Source organism: Achroia grisella, unplaced genomic scaffold (assembly GCF_030625045.1).
Source record: "Achroia grisella isolate CSIRO2021 unplaced genomic scaffold, CSIRO_AGI_Agris_v1 utg947, whole genome shotgun sequence".
NCBI lineage: Eukaryota > Metazoa > Arthropoda > Insecta > Lepidoptera > Pyralidae > Achroia > Achroia grisella.
In genome coordinates this window covers 1,670,467-1,685,628 of record NW_026713071.1, presented here as the reverse complement: position 1 = coordinate 1,685,628, position 15,162 = coordinate 1,670,467, and the positions used below count along the sequence as shown (strand labels likewise).

The 15,162-nt window shown below is 33.0% G+C and overlaps 2 protein-coding genes across 2 annotated transcripts; one reads left to right on the top strand and one right to left on the bottom strand.

Annotated features, from left to right (window-relative positions):
- Positions 1-36: 36 nt before the first annotated feature.
- LOC131854066 (protein transport protein Sec61 subunit gamma) lies at positions 37-2,047 on the top strand. Its single transcript, XM_059205190.1, has 3 exons — positions 37-171; positions 250-346; positions 1,821-2,047. The coding sequence occupies exons 2-3, from the start codon at positions 253-255 to the stop codon at positions 1,931-1,933; spliced, it is 207 nt and encodes a 68-aa protein (XP_059061173.1). The 5' UTR covers positions 37-171; positions 250-252; the 3' UTR covers positions 1,934-2,047.
- A 1,177-nt stretch (positions 2,048-3,224) lies between these two features.
- On the bottom strand, positions 3,225-13,864 carry LOC131854068 (glycine N-methyltransferase). The gene is made up of 6 exons (XM_059205191.1): positions 13,697-13,864; positions 7,912-8,129; positions 6,915-7,042; positions 6,227-6,486; positions 4,100-4,212; positions 3,225-3,437 (listed from the first exon to the last, which is right to left on the bottom strand). Exons 2-6 carry the CDS (start codon positions 8,118-8,120, stop codon positions 3,269-3,271), a joined length of 879 nt encoding a protein of 292 aa, XP_059061174.1. The 5' UTR covers positions 8,121-8,129; positions 13,697-13,864; the 3' UTR covers positions 3,225-3,268.
- Between the last annotated feature and the right edge of the window lie 1,298 nt (positions 13,865-15,162).

The window sequence follows — 15,162 nt, the reverse complement described above, 5'->3', positions numbered from 1 at the left end:
TTTGAGTGTGCTGACGTGCGGCAAACTTTCGAAACGTGGCTGACGTTTCGTGTTTTGTCATTTGTCAATGCAATACGATTTTGTTCCACAACTGCATTTCGATTTGCTTACTGTAATTTTTACTGTTCTTTTCCAATAATTTCTTTCATTTTTGTAATAATAAATTAACACGTAAGTTAACTACTTTATTATTGTAACAAATGTAAATAACTATTGGATAATTTAACTAAAAAAACATTGTCATTTCAGAAAATGGATCAAATTGCTAAGTTTGTCGAGCCAGGCAAGCAGTTCGCCAAGGATTCCATAAGATTAGTCAGGAGATGCACTAAGCCAGACAGAAAAGGTACCTTTTATTATTTTGTAGATACTCATAGGTATCCTTTGCAAAATAATTCTTATTACATGAAACATATTGAGGTCGCTACAGTTTAGAAATTTTGAATTATTTGCAGTTTATTTTCATTTTTTAAAAGGATTACCTTTAGGGCTTCAATGCCTTAGTATAAACTAGTGTTGTTTTTATATAATTTAATATATTGTATCAGTTTAGTTTGGAAAGAGGTAGTGTTATGTGGTGGTTCTAGGACTATTTATTTAATTTTACATATTTACTTTAATAGGATAAACATAAGGATATTTTCTGTATAGGTAAATAATATTTATGCCAAACTACAGATAGTGTATAAGAGTTTAGGAATTAGAGAGAAAGTAGTGGTTATTATTGAACATATTTTTTTTAAATGGTATGCAGTATCAGTGCTTTTTAAGTACCCAATATTGTATCCTATGTATAACAATATGTTGGTAAAAGGGATACAAATCTGCAACTATATATACTACATAAGAAGGATTACTGTATATGGGATATAGTAATCCTTTTCATGTTATATATGTATGTAGTACTTCATAAAAACCTTATCATTCATTCATTTATTCATAATTTAAAAGCTACACTATTGTTTGTGGAGCTCTTGTCACTTTATACAATCTTCCATTAGGCTCTTTAGATGTTGATACATCACAACTCCCATTTTGTCTTTAATATGCTTGATGTAATTGAGAAAGCTTATCAAATGTATGTATTCCAAAAACCTTTTACAGTCAAATATATTGAAATTTCATTTGAAATATGAATGTGCTATGCTGCAGTGAAAGGTTTATTGTGAATTGCATCATATTTAAATTATCTATATTTCAATTTGTTTAAGTAACTGAAGTGATGAACCACTTAATCATTATTTTGTGAATAATCTATATAAAAAAAAAACTACCATTATGTATTATGCATACCATAAAATACACTGTTACTCCTAATGTGTTGTTATCGACTTCTATTAATATGTCTTTATTGAAAAAGTACAGTTATGTTACATTATTATATAATTATGTACAGATATATGCATTTAAACTAGTTAGAATTGAATAGAGAATCCTTTATTCAAATAAGCTTAATTTAAGCATTGAATAGTCATAGTTTTTTTTAATCTACCTCATTCAGAAAGCTGTCTGCTCATCATAAGAAGAATAAGCAAAAAACTTGTAACAAGGAAGTTTCTTGCTCATTCTTATGATGAGAGAGATGAGACTTTCGGAATAAGTGATAGATTAAAAATTGTTTAAAATAATTGTATTGCATCAACAACCTGCTGCATGCCACTAATTGGTAAAGGCCTCCCACATTTTCCATCTCTGTCTATCCCTGGCTACCCTTGTCCATGTGCCAGCCTCTAATACTTTTATCTCATTAACCCATCCTTTAAATGGACCCATTTTCTGTTATTATGACTATACTAATCATAAAAAATATTTAATTACAGAATTCCAGAAGATCGCCATCGCAACAGCTATCGGTTTCTGCATCATGGGATTCATTGGCTTCTTCGTAAAACTGATACATATTCCGATCAACAACATCATTGTTGGATCATAGATGTAATTGTAGTTTAGCAATAATAGTTAATATAAGGCCCACACTCTAAGTTAAATATTCTCATACACATTGTTACTTCTCTAATAAAATAAATTATTTTTCATTTCAGAAGTATTTGCTATTTTTATTTTATCACTTTTTCTTTAATCTCTGCTTACCAGAGGTTAACTATGTACAAAGATATCTGTGTAGATAATTCGCAGTTATTTCTGCTAACACCAGCTAATGAGCTCAGGAACAGAGCCGCATTACTCAAGCCTTTACTTGATTATGCCTTCCCTGAAACTATACTGCCATAGATTGCCATTGCCATTGCTTGGGTGGTAACAAATGGCAGTGATGTTACAGAGTATGGAGAAGTTGTGACATACTCCTCAGGTATGACAATGTCTAAGAGGTATGCAGCAAGACTCAGACTCTACACTTTATTTCAATTTGTTTACATGCATACCAATATATACTATTTATACATATAAATAAAATTGGAGTGTATGTTTGTAATATTGAAATAACAGGTTTTTACTACTTACATATGAATATAATGTACCGTACATACACCAAAATAACATTTGACCGATTTTGATGGGACCTTTATTGGAGGTAGCTGATATAATAAGGAGTAACTTAGGATACTTTTAATTTAGAATCTTCTCTAACTTTTTTGTTAAAATATGCACTCTTTTAGGCAAAAACTAAATACTACTAGACTTATTTTTATAACTTAACTTATTATTACAGTAAATATATATATGTTTTTACTGTACAATAAAGTGTTACAAACAAACGAACAAAAACAAACTCTGCTGTTCCAATTACAAAAAAACACTACTAACCCATAATTGCTCAATTTATGTATACATATATATATATATATTCTATTTTAATCGGCGATCAGTCGCAAGACTATAAGCAAATGTGTTGAGTGCTGCTTGATTTGTAAGCGAAGAAGTCAGCACCACTTCTGCCTTTCTACAGTATATTCCTACTCTTCAGTCTCTTGACTGTGTGAAAAGGCTCCAAGAGCTGTGTTGCCAGTGGATTAGGATGGCTAGATAATCGGTCTGTATACCTCTTGTTGTACTGCTTTATCTCGTCATGAATTGTTGGCACATTCAGGTACTTGTGAATCTCTTCGTTTTACGCGACAAATTTATTTATATATGAAAAATACCCTTCGTTTTCTCTTTATTCTTTTAAAAGTTTAATTTATATATATATATTTTTTATTATTATGTTTAATAGGCAATAAAATAAAATTTCTATAGAACTAAAATAATATTTATTTGTGATGTTTATTATCTGAGTATCATAAATAATAATATAATTAAACTATAATTAATCACTAAATTTCTCCATCACATGTATATAGAAGCCTGGTACGGGAACCTCGTTTATTGGTTTGAAGTCTGCAAATATTTGGTGCTTGGCGTTGTAGTCGAATGCTTCGTCCAACATTCTGGTGAATGTGTCCAATTTGTGAGGGTAGTAGCAAAGACGGAAGTCACTAGAAAAAAAAATAAACGTTTAATGGTCAAACATTTGTATTCGTCACTATGTTTTTTTAATGATTAATAATAATAGTCACAGAACAATACACAGCTCCATCTAGACCTAAATGAAGTTCGCTAAAGCTTGTGTTATGGGTAATAAATACTGATAAAAATACGAAAAAAATATACATGTACATACATATTATACATAGAAAACAACCAGACCAATCCCAACGTCATGAATACAAATGTTTGTACTGTGCGAGGAATCGTACCCGCGACTATCGGAAGTAAGACGGTGTGCTAAACCACTAGACCACCGAGACCGTCATGGATAATAATGGAATGGTACACCTGCCTGCGCTAATTGCTGCGGTTTATGCTAGCTGCGCACCAGTCGAGGATGATAAGATAAGCATGAGGTCAGGTCTGTTAGCCCATCAAGACAAATTCACCAAGAATTTATCACGATGGTTTCCATGGGGAACCGCGTGGAATTCAACCTGACATGGTACATTGCTAGCAATAAGAACATCAGTCCACATTACTAACAATCCCCTTTCCCCCGGTTATAAGGAGTAACTTACGCTACATTTAATTCATTTAATAAAAAAATAAATTTAATACCCATACGAAGTGGCGGGTAACAGACAGTATACATTAAAATGTATCCTACCTCCTCTCATTGTCGTCATCATTGGCGCCATCTATGCAGTAGTCGAGTGCAATCAGCTGCGGTTTCCCACGCACCACCAGTACTGATGTTTTGATGTCCACCGGATATTTGCACTAGAACAAAATGCATTTCAATAATTATTAATTCATTTTTAGTTATTTTTAAACTTTCGTGTTCAATATACATTATTTAAATTATTAACCGGGTCTTAATACGAATAATTTTATGGCAAATAAAGGTACTTACTAATGGCTTGGCTAATAAAGGTATTTATTTGCCATAAAATTATTCGTGTTAAGACCCGGTTAATAATTTATTTATATAATTTTAATGCATACACTACAAAAAATAACAATACATTTGGCTGACTTAACACCATGCGGTATTTTCTACCAATATTTTTTTTAAATATTTCTACCATAAGTGGTGCAGAGAATAATTGTTGGCAGTGCAAATATCATCATAAAAAAAATGTATACTCAAGACAATTCACACAACGCCATCTAGACCCAAATAAAGCTAGCTACAGCTTCTGTTATGGGTACTAGATAACTGATATAAATACTTAGATTTTTTAAATACATACATATTATACATAGAAAACACCCAGACCGATACAAACAATAAACTTTTTAATACAAATGTTTCCACCGTGCGATGAAAAGAACCAGTGACCATCGCAAGTAAATCGGTGTGCTAAACCGCTAGATCACCGATGTCGTCAAAATGTATTGTAGGTATTTGAAATTTTTATTCATTACCAAGGGCTTTTTTATTCTTTTTAATTTGAAATTTCTATTCATTAGCAACTAGCGGTCCTAGTTTATAAAATTAGTGTGAATTTTGGTCAGTACTATTATGTAATATTATGTTATCAGTCGTTACATATGAATGTGGATGGTTATAAGGGCAGAGGAAGGCCGAAAAAGAGATGGATGTACTGTGTGAAAGATGATATGGTAAGAAAGGTAAATAACGAGATGACTGCGAACAGGTATGAATGGAAGAGAAAAACATATTACGCCGACCCCAAATAAATGGGATACGGAAGAAGCAGATGATGTTATCTGTGATACTAATTAGGTAGATTACCTGCCTACTGTAAAAAAAATTTTAACATATTTCTTAACCTTTCTGTTACTCAGTTTGCATAAAACTATAATGATAGTTTTGACAATAATATGTTATTTAAGATAACTATACCTAGCTTTAAGATAAGATGTTATAAAACAAGTAATAACTGACTTAATTTAGAGTGATAATATGGATATTGATGTAAACATGACCGTGTAACGAGATATAATATGTTATTGCATAGTAACAATAACAATGATTTGTCTAAAGGTATATCACTTACGTATTTACAAAAAAAAACACTTTTTTTTGGAGGATCATAATTATTCTTTGTGCCCAACATCCTGCACAATGGAATATTTAAAAAATGCGTAAGAGTCGTCGCAACATCTGAAAATACATTTAGTTGCCACTGAAACGAAAGAAGAAGAAGGGGGATGATAATGAAATGGTGCCTGCGCTAACGGTTTACGCTGGCGGGGCACCAGTGGAGGATGATAGGATGAGCATGAGGTCAGGTCAGTTGGCCCATCGTGATAAATTCTTCTTCCGCATGAAAGTCGGCCTAACAATGTACCATACATTGCTAGCAATGGGGGTTACCTTCTACCTTCCCCCTACACATATCTATTGTGCTCGCTCTTTCAGAGTTTAGTACCTAGACCAGAATTTATGGATATTCTTAGGAGCGATGGTTTATATCTCTTATATGATAGAGTGTGTACTTTCCAAAGGAGATATTTCGTTTACGCATGTGTGGGCTACAACCACATAGGATGTGTAGTGGCGTTTCCTCTTCAGCTTAGTAAAATCTGCAGATTCTGGGTCTAGTTGTTTAGCACACCACCTTCCTTCCGATGGTCGCGGATTCGATTCCTCGGACACACATTTATATTTATGAGTATGATCGGTCTGGGTGTTTTCGATGTATATATTTATAACAAAAATGTATCTATGTATTTCTATCAGTTGTCCAGTACCCGTAACAGGAGTTTTGCTTAGCGTGGCACTAGATGGCGCCATGTGAATTGTTCTGAGATATTATTTACTCACATTATAATAAATGGAGTGTCCAGGCGTTGCTCCGCTGTCTATCATCGCGTCATAATTCCTATGATCGATAAACAGGAGACCGCCGGGTTTTAAGCATTTAGCGAAGTTCCTCAGGCACATCTTCTGCATCCGCTGGTCGCCATATTCATCCAGAAGATGAGCAAATGAGTTCCCTAAGCAGATCACAGCGTCAAACTGCGTGCCTGGCAGAAACGACTGTATGTCTCGAGGTAACGTCTCCCAGTTTGCTTCTTCAATTACTAAAAACGGTAATATAAAAATCAATTAATATTTAGTTAAAATTAGTAATATCACTTAATGTTAGACATAAACTCCTATAAAAATATTAACTGTCTTTAAAAAAAAGTAATTCAATTGAATTTCTTGCCAGTTCTTCTCAAATTGGTTCTGGATACTCATATCACAGATAACATATGGTCATATCTACTGAAGTGGAAGGTAGGCAAAAAAATAGAAGTAAAAAATTTGACGTTCATAAGCGGTTAAAATGTCCTACATGAATAAATGATTTTTGAATTTGAATTTAAACTAAACATTTTAATTGTTCTGTATCTAGTGCAATAAACATTGTAAATAAATAAAATCACGATTGCGCGCGCTGGCAATTCCGCGCTGAATCGCGTACGAAAGATTTTGTATAAAGGCTAAAGGTATTATTGTTACTTACCCCAATCATCATATTTGTGGTCTTTCCTCTTCTCCCAACGAGCTTTGAGGGCATGTTTCAACATCTTATCGGAAGCGTCAGTTGACACCATTTTGAACCCCTCCTCTACTAGCATCATAGAATCAATTCTGCAAATAAATATGACACTACTGACTATATGACATTATCTACAGATAATTCTCATGCTATAGATACTTAATAGGGGAGGGAAGAGGGAAATAATGCCAACATTCGCTGGCATTGACTGATTTAATCTTATTGTGTAATTAATATTTTGACCCCAATAAAGTAGTGCTAAACTACCAGCTTGTATTCACAGTTGTTCATTCTTCTTGTGACGAGACTACTATCTCTTAACTGCTACTTGCCAATCTCTATCGCCTTTATAATGACGTATTGCACTCTATTTAATTTAGAACAAAGCGTATCTTTATGTAAAATAAGAGTGTACAAGAGTCACGACAGTCTGACCTCATTAACTCCGAGATAAAAAAAATATGAGTGCCACCTTTATAATCACATGTCACCAGTTTTGGCTGATCCTCCTGTTAGGGTAACAACCCTGGACAGTACTAGACAATTGATATAAATACATAGATATTTTTTATACATAGAAAACTATTGAGTACTAGCTGTGCCCGCGGTTTCACTCGCGTAAATTTTATAGTTATATACTATTCTGATCTTTACAGTATAGCTTATATTACTGTAAAGTTTCATCAAAATCCGTTCAGTAGTTTTTGCGTGAAAGAGTAACAAACATCCATCCATACTCACAAACTTTCTCGTTTATAATATTAATAAGATAAACATATTTTTCAATAATAACATGTTATTTAGTAACCATAGCACACGACCTACTTATCTTGGTAACAAATGGCGAAGTGTGGATTGGTTTTTTTTGGACTTTACAGCTTTACCGGACGATGGATCATTGGATATTAGAGGATATCCTGAGATATGATTATTTTTATCAGTCATATTATTCGTAGCTTACCCTGTTCCACAGGCGGTGTCCAGCACTTTATTGCAGCCATGTCTCCGCAATCGTCCAATCAGAAAGTCTTTATAGTTCTGTGTGCGCTGGTGGCTGTCGCCTATGAACTTGTTCCACGCTCTCGCTGCTTTACCATCAGCATACTGATCCTTTACACCCTCAGAAGGGATACCTTCAGACCTTGAGTGGAAAACTTGGTCGGCCGCCATATTCTTTTACTGTAAAATGTTTTTTTTTAATTAGTCATGCTAACCTATCATGGAGAGCCGGGTGATGGTGAATTTATAATTGTTACACGAGTTTGAAATCTGAGTTTTCAAATTTCAATAAGACTATAAGTTTTTGGGCTGTCCCGAACCCCTTTCCATACAAAACGTTTCCATATGAAAATCTACCTAATCTATAACTATTTGACGAAAAAAGGTGAAAATTTGTTCTATTATCAATATTTCATACTACTCGAATTTGGATTCATTCGTTTAATACTACGTAGAGGGGGGGAGCGGATTGTTAGTAATGTAGACTAATGACCCCATTGCTAGCAATGTACCATGTCAGGTCGACCTCCACGCGGTTCCCCTTTGAAACCATCGTTATAAATTTCCGGTGAATTTGTCACGATGGGCTATCTGATCGGACTTCATGTTCATCTTATCATCCTCCACTGGTGCCCCGCCAGCGTAAACCGTTAGCGCAGGCGAGTACACCATTCCATTATCATCCTCAAAAATAAAAATACTACGTAAATGGAAAATATGATCTTTACTAAACAAATGACCTGACATATATTTAGCACATACATATGAACAATCGAAGACGATATAAAAATAAAAAAGATGTGCCTTAGATTGGAATTAGCATGGTTTTTCAGAATAACGGAAAGAAAGTTTATATTAGACTAAGTCAAGTAGAAGGGAACGCAAATATTCACGGCAATATTTCGTTTGAAAGTATTGCTGTCGCGCCTGGATGAGGAGAGACGCAAGGTCTCTAAATAGATATAGAAAGAATACTGAATAATACCGTCATCGTAATTTCATTGCCCATGCAATACTTGGTACTCCTCTCAAGGTTCTATTCAAGTATATTTTTTGGGACAATTCAGCTCTCACTAATGAGAGACTCGAAGGAAAGTAACTTGTATTCTGCGATATTTGAGGTATTGTTTTTGTTGTATTGTCACGACAGTTAGCTCCTTTAATCGTCACGCCTTTCTTTGACAGTGTATAAGATGACCGGCAGATATTTGACAGTGTGACAATGTATCTTCTCTGACCTTTCTACCTACCCTGGAAGATATCTCGCGAGTAGCTAATCATTATTACCTCTTCACGGTTCAACAACTCGGCCAATTGTCATGAAAATCGGCACGCATATGACCTTTGCCATGAAGAACATAGGCCACTTTTTATCCAATTTGGTCAATAATAATAAAATAATAAACAGTTAATGTGATACCTACGCGAATGAAGCGGATGATAACTGGTAAGATGATAATGAAACGCCTGCTCATCAACATCATCGAGTAATAGACAACGGTTATCATGTTTAAGAATGACGAAATTCAAGTACATAATTTGGTCATATTTTACCTGTTAATTTAGTTTTTTATCGGTGTTTTGGTAACAGTAATATCAGACTTTTTCTGGGTGATAATGGAATGCACTTGCCTGCGCTGACGGTTTGTGCTGGCGGTGAATCACAGGGAGATGATGGGATAATCATGAAGTTAGGTCAATTATCACAGCTATATTCAAGAGTAGATAGGTGCACCATTCCATTATCATCCATTAAAAATATATATTGGCGGGGATAAAGTGTACCTAGCTTATTTACTTACTTCCCAAATACGTATATAAGTAAAATTTTTAGGAATTTTCATCCTACATTGGTATCCAGCCAGCGTAAATCGAGAGCGCAGGGGGAATGAGGATTGTTATTAATGTGGGCGTACCCCCTTGCTAGCAATGTACCATGTCAGGTTGACCTTCACGTGGTTCCCTCTGGAAATCACTGTGGTAAATTGCTATTTGCCAAGATGGGCTAACTGGCCTGACCTCATGTTCATCTTATCATCCTCCACTGGTTCCCCGCCAGAGTAAAGTGTTAGCGGCTGCACCCCATTATCATCCATAAAAAAACCGTGAGCGCAGGCTTTGCACCATTCTATTATGATTAATTAAATAAAAACCTTCATTGACCGGGATTAAAAGTACTTAACCTATTTCCTTCTATGTCCCAAATGCTATGTATCATATATACGCCAAATTATTAAGATTTTTTCCTGTTTGCCCACAGGTATTGTGGACGGTTTTGTTTATGGTCTTTTACGAGAAACCACAGTGACACATCTACATTCATACATCGTCATCTCACGGAGAAATACACATTCGAAATTATTACATATTAATACTATAAATGCTGAAGTGTATTTAAATCTAAACCCGCACGTTAATAATATTTTTTTATTGAGTAATGGTGACTGAAAACCAGCGCTATATAGGTGCACCTCATTGAGGTTGTACTTATATCAGCAACAGCTGAGGCAGCCTCAATTGCCAACTTTGTTTGTTTTATTTTATTTTGTGTATTATTTGTAATTTGTTTAATATTGATAATAAATGTTTTATCTATATATCTATCTATCATTTTTTTCGTATGATTCTAATGCTGTTGGCCACAGCTGGACTTTACAGCTTCAACGATAGATAGCTTCGAAGGATAGGGGGCACTTGCAGAGGGCACTCCTGGCTGACGAATACGACTTTAGTCTGAGGGCACCGAGGGATTCGTACTTCGGCTCAGACCAACGTAATTTCGATCCTCATTTGAATTGGCCAGGGAAAGTGTATCCATTTGTCGGGTCTATGTGTTATCTTCATCCATCGCGTTATTGTAATAATATACGTATTCTTATATATGGTTTGCCTTTTCTTTACAGTACGTCACAAATAAAGCATGTATCTATGAAAACCTTCACGAATTTTATGTCAAGATAGATTGTATCTCGATGACGGACAAAAACTTTTCACCAAGGAGCAGGACATTGTCGACTACATACGGTCCAGGAGTAACCTGACATTAAGACAACGCGAGTTTCAAGTCGTCCCCGTGTCCCACCAACATGCTGCCTTTCTTTATCAAAGTGGACTACTGTCCGAAGGGTGTATCGGTGCTTCCACAGATTGCCATCATCAGTGCCGTGATCATACAAATTATATTATAATTACTTATCTACTTCAGGCTACTAGGCCCATATTATAGATACCTTATACACTAAGATACATATGAATTAATATTATATGTATGTTACATATGTATGTTAGACTATAAAATATTTATAATATTGGCCATTAGTAGCCTGAAATAAATAAATAGACAAACTAAATGACTAAAAAAATGTTTAATTTAATTGTTATGTAGGTGTTAGTTAGTTTAAATAGGTATAAAGGCTTATCGCTTTCTATCTTAATTGCGTATCGTATTCACATTCTTCATTATTATGGAAGTATAGGTACATGTATGTATATATTTTTCTCAGTCTACTATTTCAATAATAACGTACCTACGTACCTACCTAAGTACCTACGTATTTTATTACTTACTACCTGTACTCGCGACTTCGCCGGCGTGAAATTTTGCAACATTACTTTATTTTAATAAAATAAAAAGATTTTTTCTTAAATAAAAGTAGTCTAAGTTACTCCTTATTACATCTGCTACCTGCTAATAAAAGACCCGTCAAAATCAGTCCAGCCATTTCAGAGATTAGTCGGAACATACAAACCGACAGACAGACAGATAAAAATTGTAAAAAATGTTATTTTGGTGTATGTATTTATATTCATATGCATGTAATGAAAATCGGTTATATCAAAATTACAAACAATTTTATTTATATGTATAGATATACTTTTTTGCTCTTAGATATATTTTTTTTATTTGTATAATATCTGTTTATTATTCTACCTTCATGACTATTATCACTATAAGAGTCATTGTTAAATTTCGCATGTCATTAACGCGTGATGTATTCAACACTTAATATGCTCATAATTCAAATTTAAAGTCAAAATAATTTATTTCTATAATAGACCTCGGTGGTCTGGTGGTTTAGATAGTTCTCTGGTGATAGAACTGGCAAGAAACTTAACTGGTTTCATCTAACATAACAGGGTGGTATTCTGGTATGATCTCTTATATTATTTTAGTTTGTTATTGATGTTTTCATCATCAGAGTATCAGTCGGAAATATGAAAAAAGTTTATTTTTCTATCGGTCAGATTCGAACACGAACCCTTTCCATTTTATTCGAGTAGTAAATCACTAGATAAACGGTAACTAGAAAAAACTAACTGATATTTTTATCTGTCGAGTTGATTACGTATTAAAGTGACAATGCAAATCTGTATTGGACTGAACTCTACTCCAGAGTTAACGTGGAAGTTGTTTGTTTTTGTTTATATTTCGTGTTTTCCTAGAGAACCAATGTAATTCCCCCTAGTCGCTTTGCAATATCCTAAGGATAAAAAGGAGCGGATGTATTGTAATTTTACTCCATCATGAAAGGGAAAGAGAATAATATAATGACGGCCTCGGTGATTTAGTGGTTTAGCACATAGCCTCACTTTCAGTGGTCGTGAGTTCAATCCTCGCTCAGTACAAACGATTTGTATTAATGAATATGATTATTTGTAATGCTCTGAATATTTTCTTTGTATAATATATATGTATTTACGAAAAAAATCTATGTATTATTATTATCTAAGTATTATTGTATCAGTTAGCTAAAACCCATAACACAAGCTTTAGCTAGCTTGACTTGAGTCATCAAAAGTTCTGAGTGAATTGTTCTGACTTTATTATTATTATTTTAAAAATATATATGCATATCAGTTGTCTAGTACATTTTTTAATGTATTATTTTGCAACTTTAAAATTTATACTTCATATCAACATTCAAACACAATGTATTAATTGTTCATGAATAAATAAACAATTAAATAAATATCACATTAAAAAAATATGGTGCATTTAAATTAATAAATAAAAAAATATCTATAGAAAATCGATATGACAAAGTGAGAAAAAACAACTGTGTTGACTTAATAAACTAGTACGTCGATGCTCAGGTGTTCAAATTTAATAAAAAAACAAATCGCCTTTACATACTGTGTCATGCGTGTAATGTAATGTATAGACAGACGTAAGTATTGATTATTTTGTATTAGTATACATACAATAAATAGACTTGTAGATTTAGTATTTTAATATTAGATAATAATCTCATAATTATATCATAAATCTATTAGGTATTTGTTAAATTGTAAACTACTACATTTAAAAATAAAATTACACTTTTATAATAATAAAGACATATAACATACAAAACAAAGAGCTAGAATAAGAAAGAAAATTTGAAATGTATACGTTACTAAAACCGATTTCTAAACAAGGAAAAAAGAATCTAAAAAATGTTTATAAAACTTTGGAATTAATTTTTGAATAAAAATAATTAACTAATGAATAATAAATAGATTTTTAAATAAAAATAATTAGCTATTATATAATTAATTAAATGAATGAAGATAATTAGATATCTAACTTAATTGATGAAATTAATTAGAGAAGTATTTTGCAAATAAAATTATTTGCATATAATAAATAATATAAATATTTTTAAGAAGAATTATAAAGTGGTAAATAATAAGAGGAATATTTTGTGTTAGTTAGTGAAGTAAATATTTTTTAACTATGATCGTGTATAATATTTTAGTGTACTTACTAATTTCTTTTCTCTTCTAAAATTAAATGTCGCTGATTAAACCGAATAACACGATTTACTTTCTAGATGAATTTATATAAAATTTACACACAATTTCTCTCATAAAATAAGTTATGCACCGTATCACATCAAGAATTATATGAAAATAGATATCGGTATAACTAAAACTTACTACGTTCGCTGTCTGATGCAATAGTAGGCGAAAGAAGCTAAAACGACCGGCCGCCACGGAGACTGCGCGAACAAACTGTACGTGAACCATTTTCCCGCCCATATAACTGCATCGCCATCCGCGATCCTATGTATTCATCCTTACTAATATTATTATCATAGATAACATAATATTACATACAAATATTATAAATGCGAAAATAACTCCGTCTCTCTGTCTGTCTCGCATTCATGTTGACTAAATGTAAATAAATATAACATTTCAAAGTTTGTATAAAATAAGATGGAAATTTCTAATTTGCCGTTTACTCCACGCGAACAAAGTCGCGGGCACAGTTATTATTTCATATTACAAACATATAAAATCAAACGTCACAATATACATCACATTCCTACCTATGACGTTTGTGACAAATTTCCTCACAACCGTAATAATTAATTGTTTAAAGTTTTCAGAATAACTGCAAAACATGACAAATCGATTATATCCATATCTGTATTATCTAACTGTATTTATTATTATGCTATATCCCACCCCTCCTATTTAAATGTATTAAGTAAGTTCTGGGGGTATACAATAAATTCGAAATATGTTTAGCGAAAAAACGAATTTTGCTAGTAGATTTCCTTCAGGCGCTTCTAAATTCATTGGAATACAAGATTCATTACAGGGTAAGATAATGTAGAATAGGGGCAGGAAAACAACACGCTATCTACTATTCTGTACTTATCCAATTCCATAAAATTACTATTTATATTAAAAAAAAGTTTAGTTTATCAAAATTTTTGTAGTTCATCCTTTCTGTCTCCTAATTATATTTTTTACAAAACTGCAAAATATTTATGTGAATAGACAGAGAAGATAAAGTGGCTTGGCTGGGTATTTAACATTCATGAAAACTTTGTTTTCGTGACGTGAAATTCATGATGACGACACAGTATATAACTCTGACATAATCATATATGGCGATATCACGTAACCAGTGAGACACAAACACAGATAGTGACAATACCTACTAGGGAGTGCGTAATCTCAGTCAGGGATCGATGTACACTTTTATTTTTTATCGAGCATACTATAGTCTCAGATTCGCATCTTGATTGGTGCAAATTGGTTAGCGTGCATGTACAGGAGATTTTTAGATTAGTTAATTAATCCCAAATATTGAGAATAACTGTGCTCTTTCCATTAAAAAAAATATATCCTTAGAGTGAGTCCTTACTTAAAGAGTTATTAAGCAACATAGAAATATTTTTTACATATTTCAGTGTTTTATAATAGACTAGCTACACGG

Coding starts and splice junctions, on each gene's coding strand:
- LOC131854066 (XM_059205190.1), top strand. CDS start 253: ATGGATCAAATTGCTAAGTTTGTCGAGCCAGGCAAGCAGTTCGCCAAG. Junction 347..1,820: donor CACTAAGCCAGACAGAAAAG/GTACCTTTTATT, acceptor ATTTAATTACAG/AATTCCAGAAGATCGCCATC.
- LOC131854068 (XM_059205191.1), bottom strand. CDS start 8,120: ATGGCGGCCGACCAAGTTTTCCACTCAAGGTCTGAAGGTATCCCTTCT. Junction 7,043..7,911: donor GACACCGCCTGTGGAACAGG/GTAAGCTACGAA, acceptor ATTTATTTGCAG/AATTGATTCTATGATGCTAG. Junction 6,487..6,914: donor CCACAAATATGATGATTGGG/GTAAGTAACAAT, acceptor TACCGTTTTTAG/TAATTGAAGAAGCAAACTGG.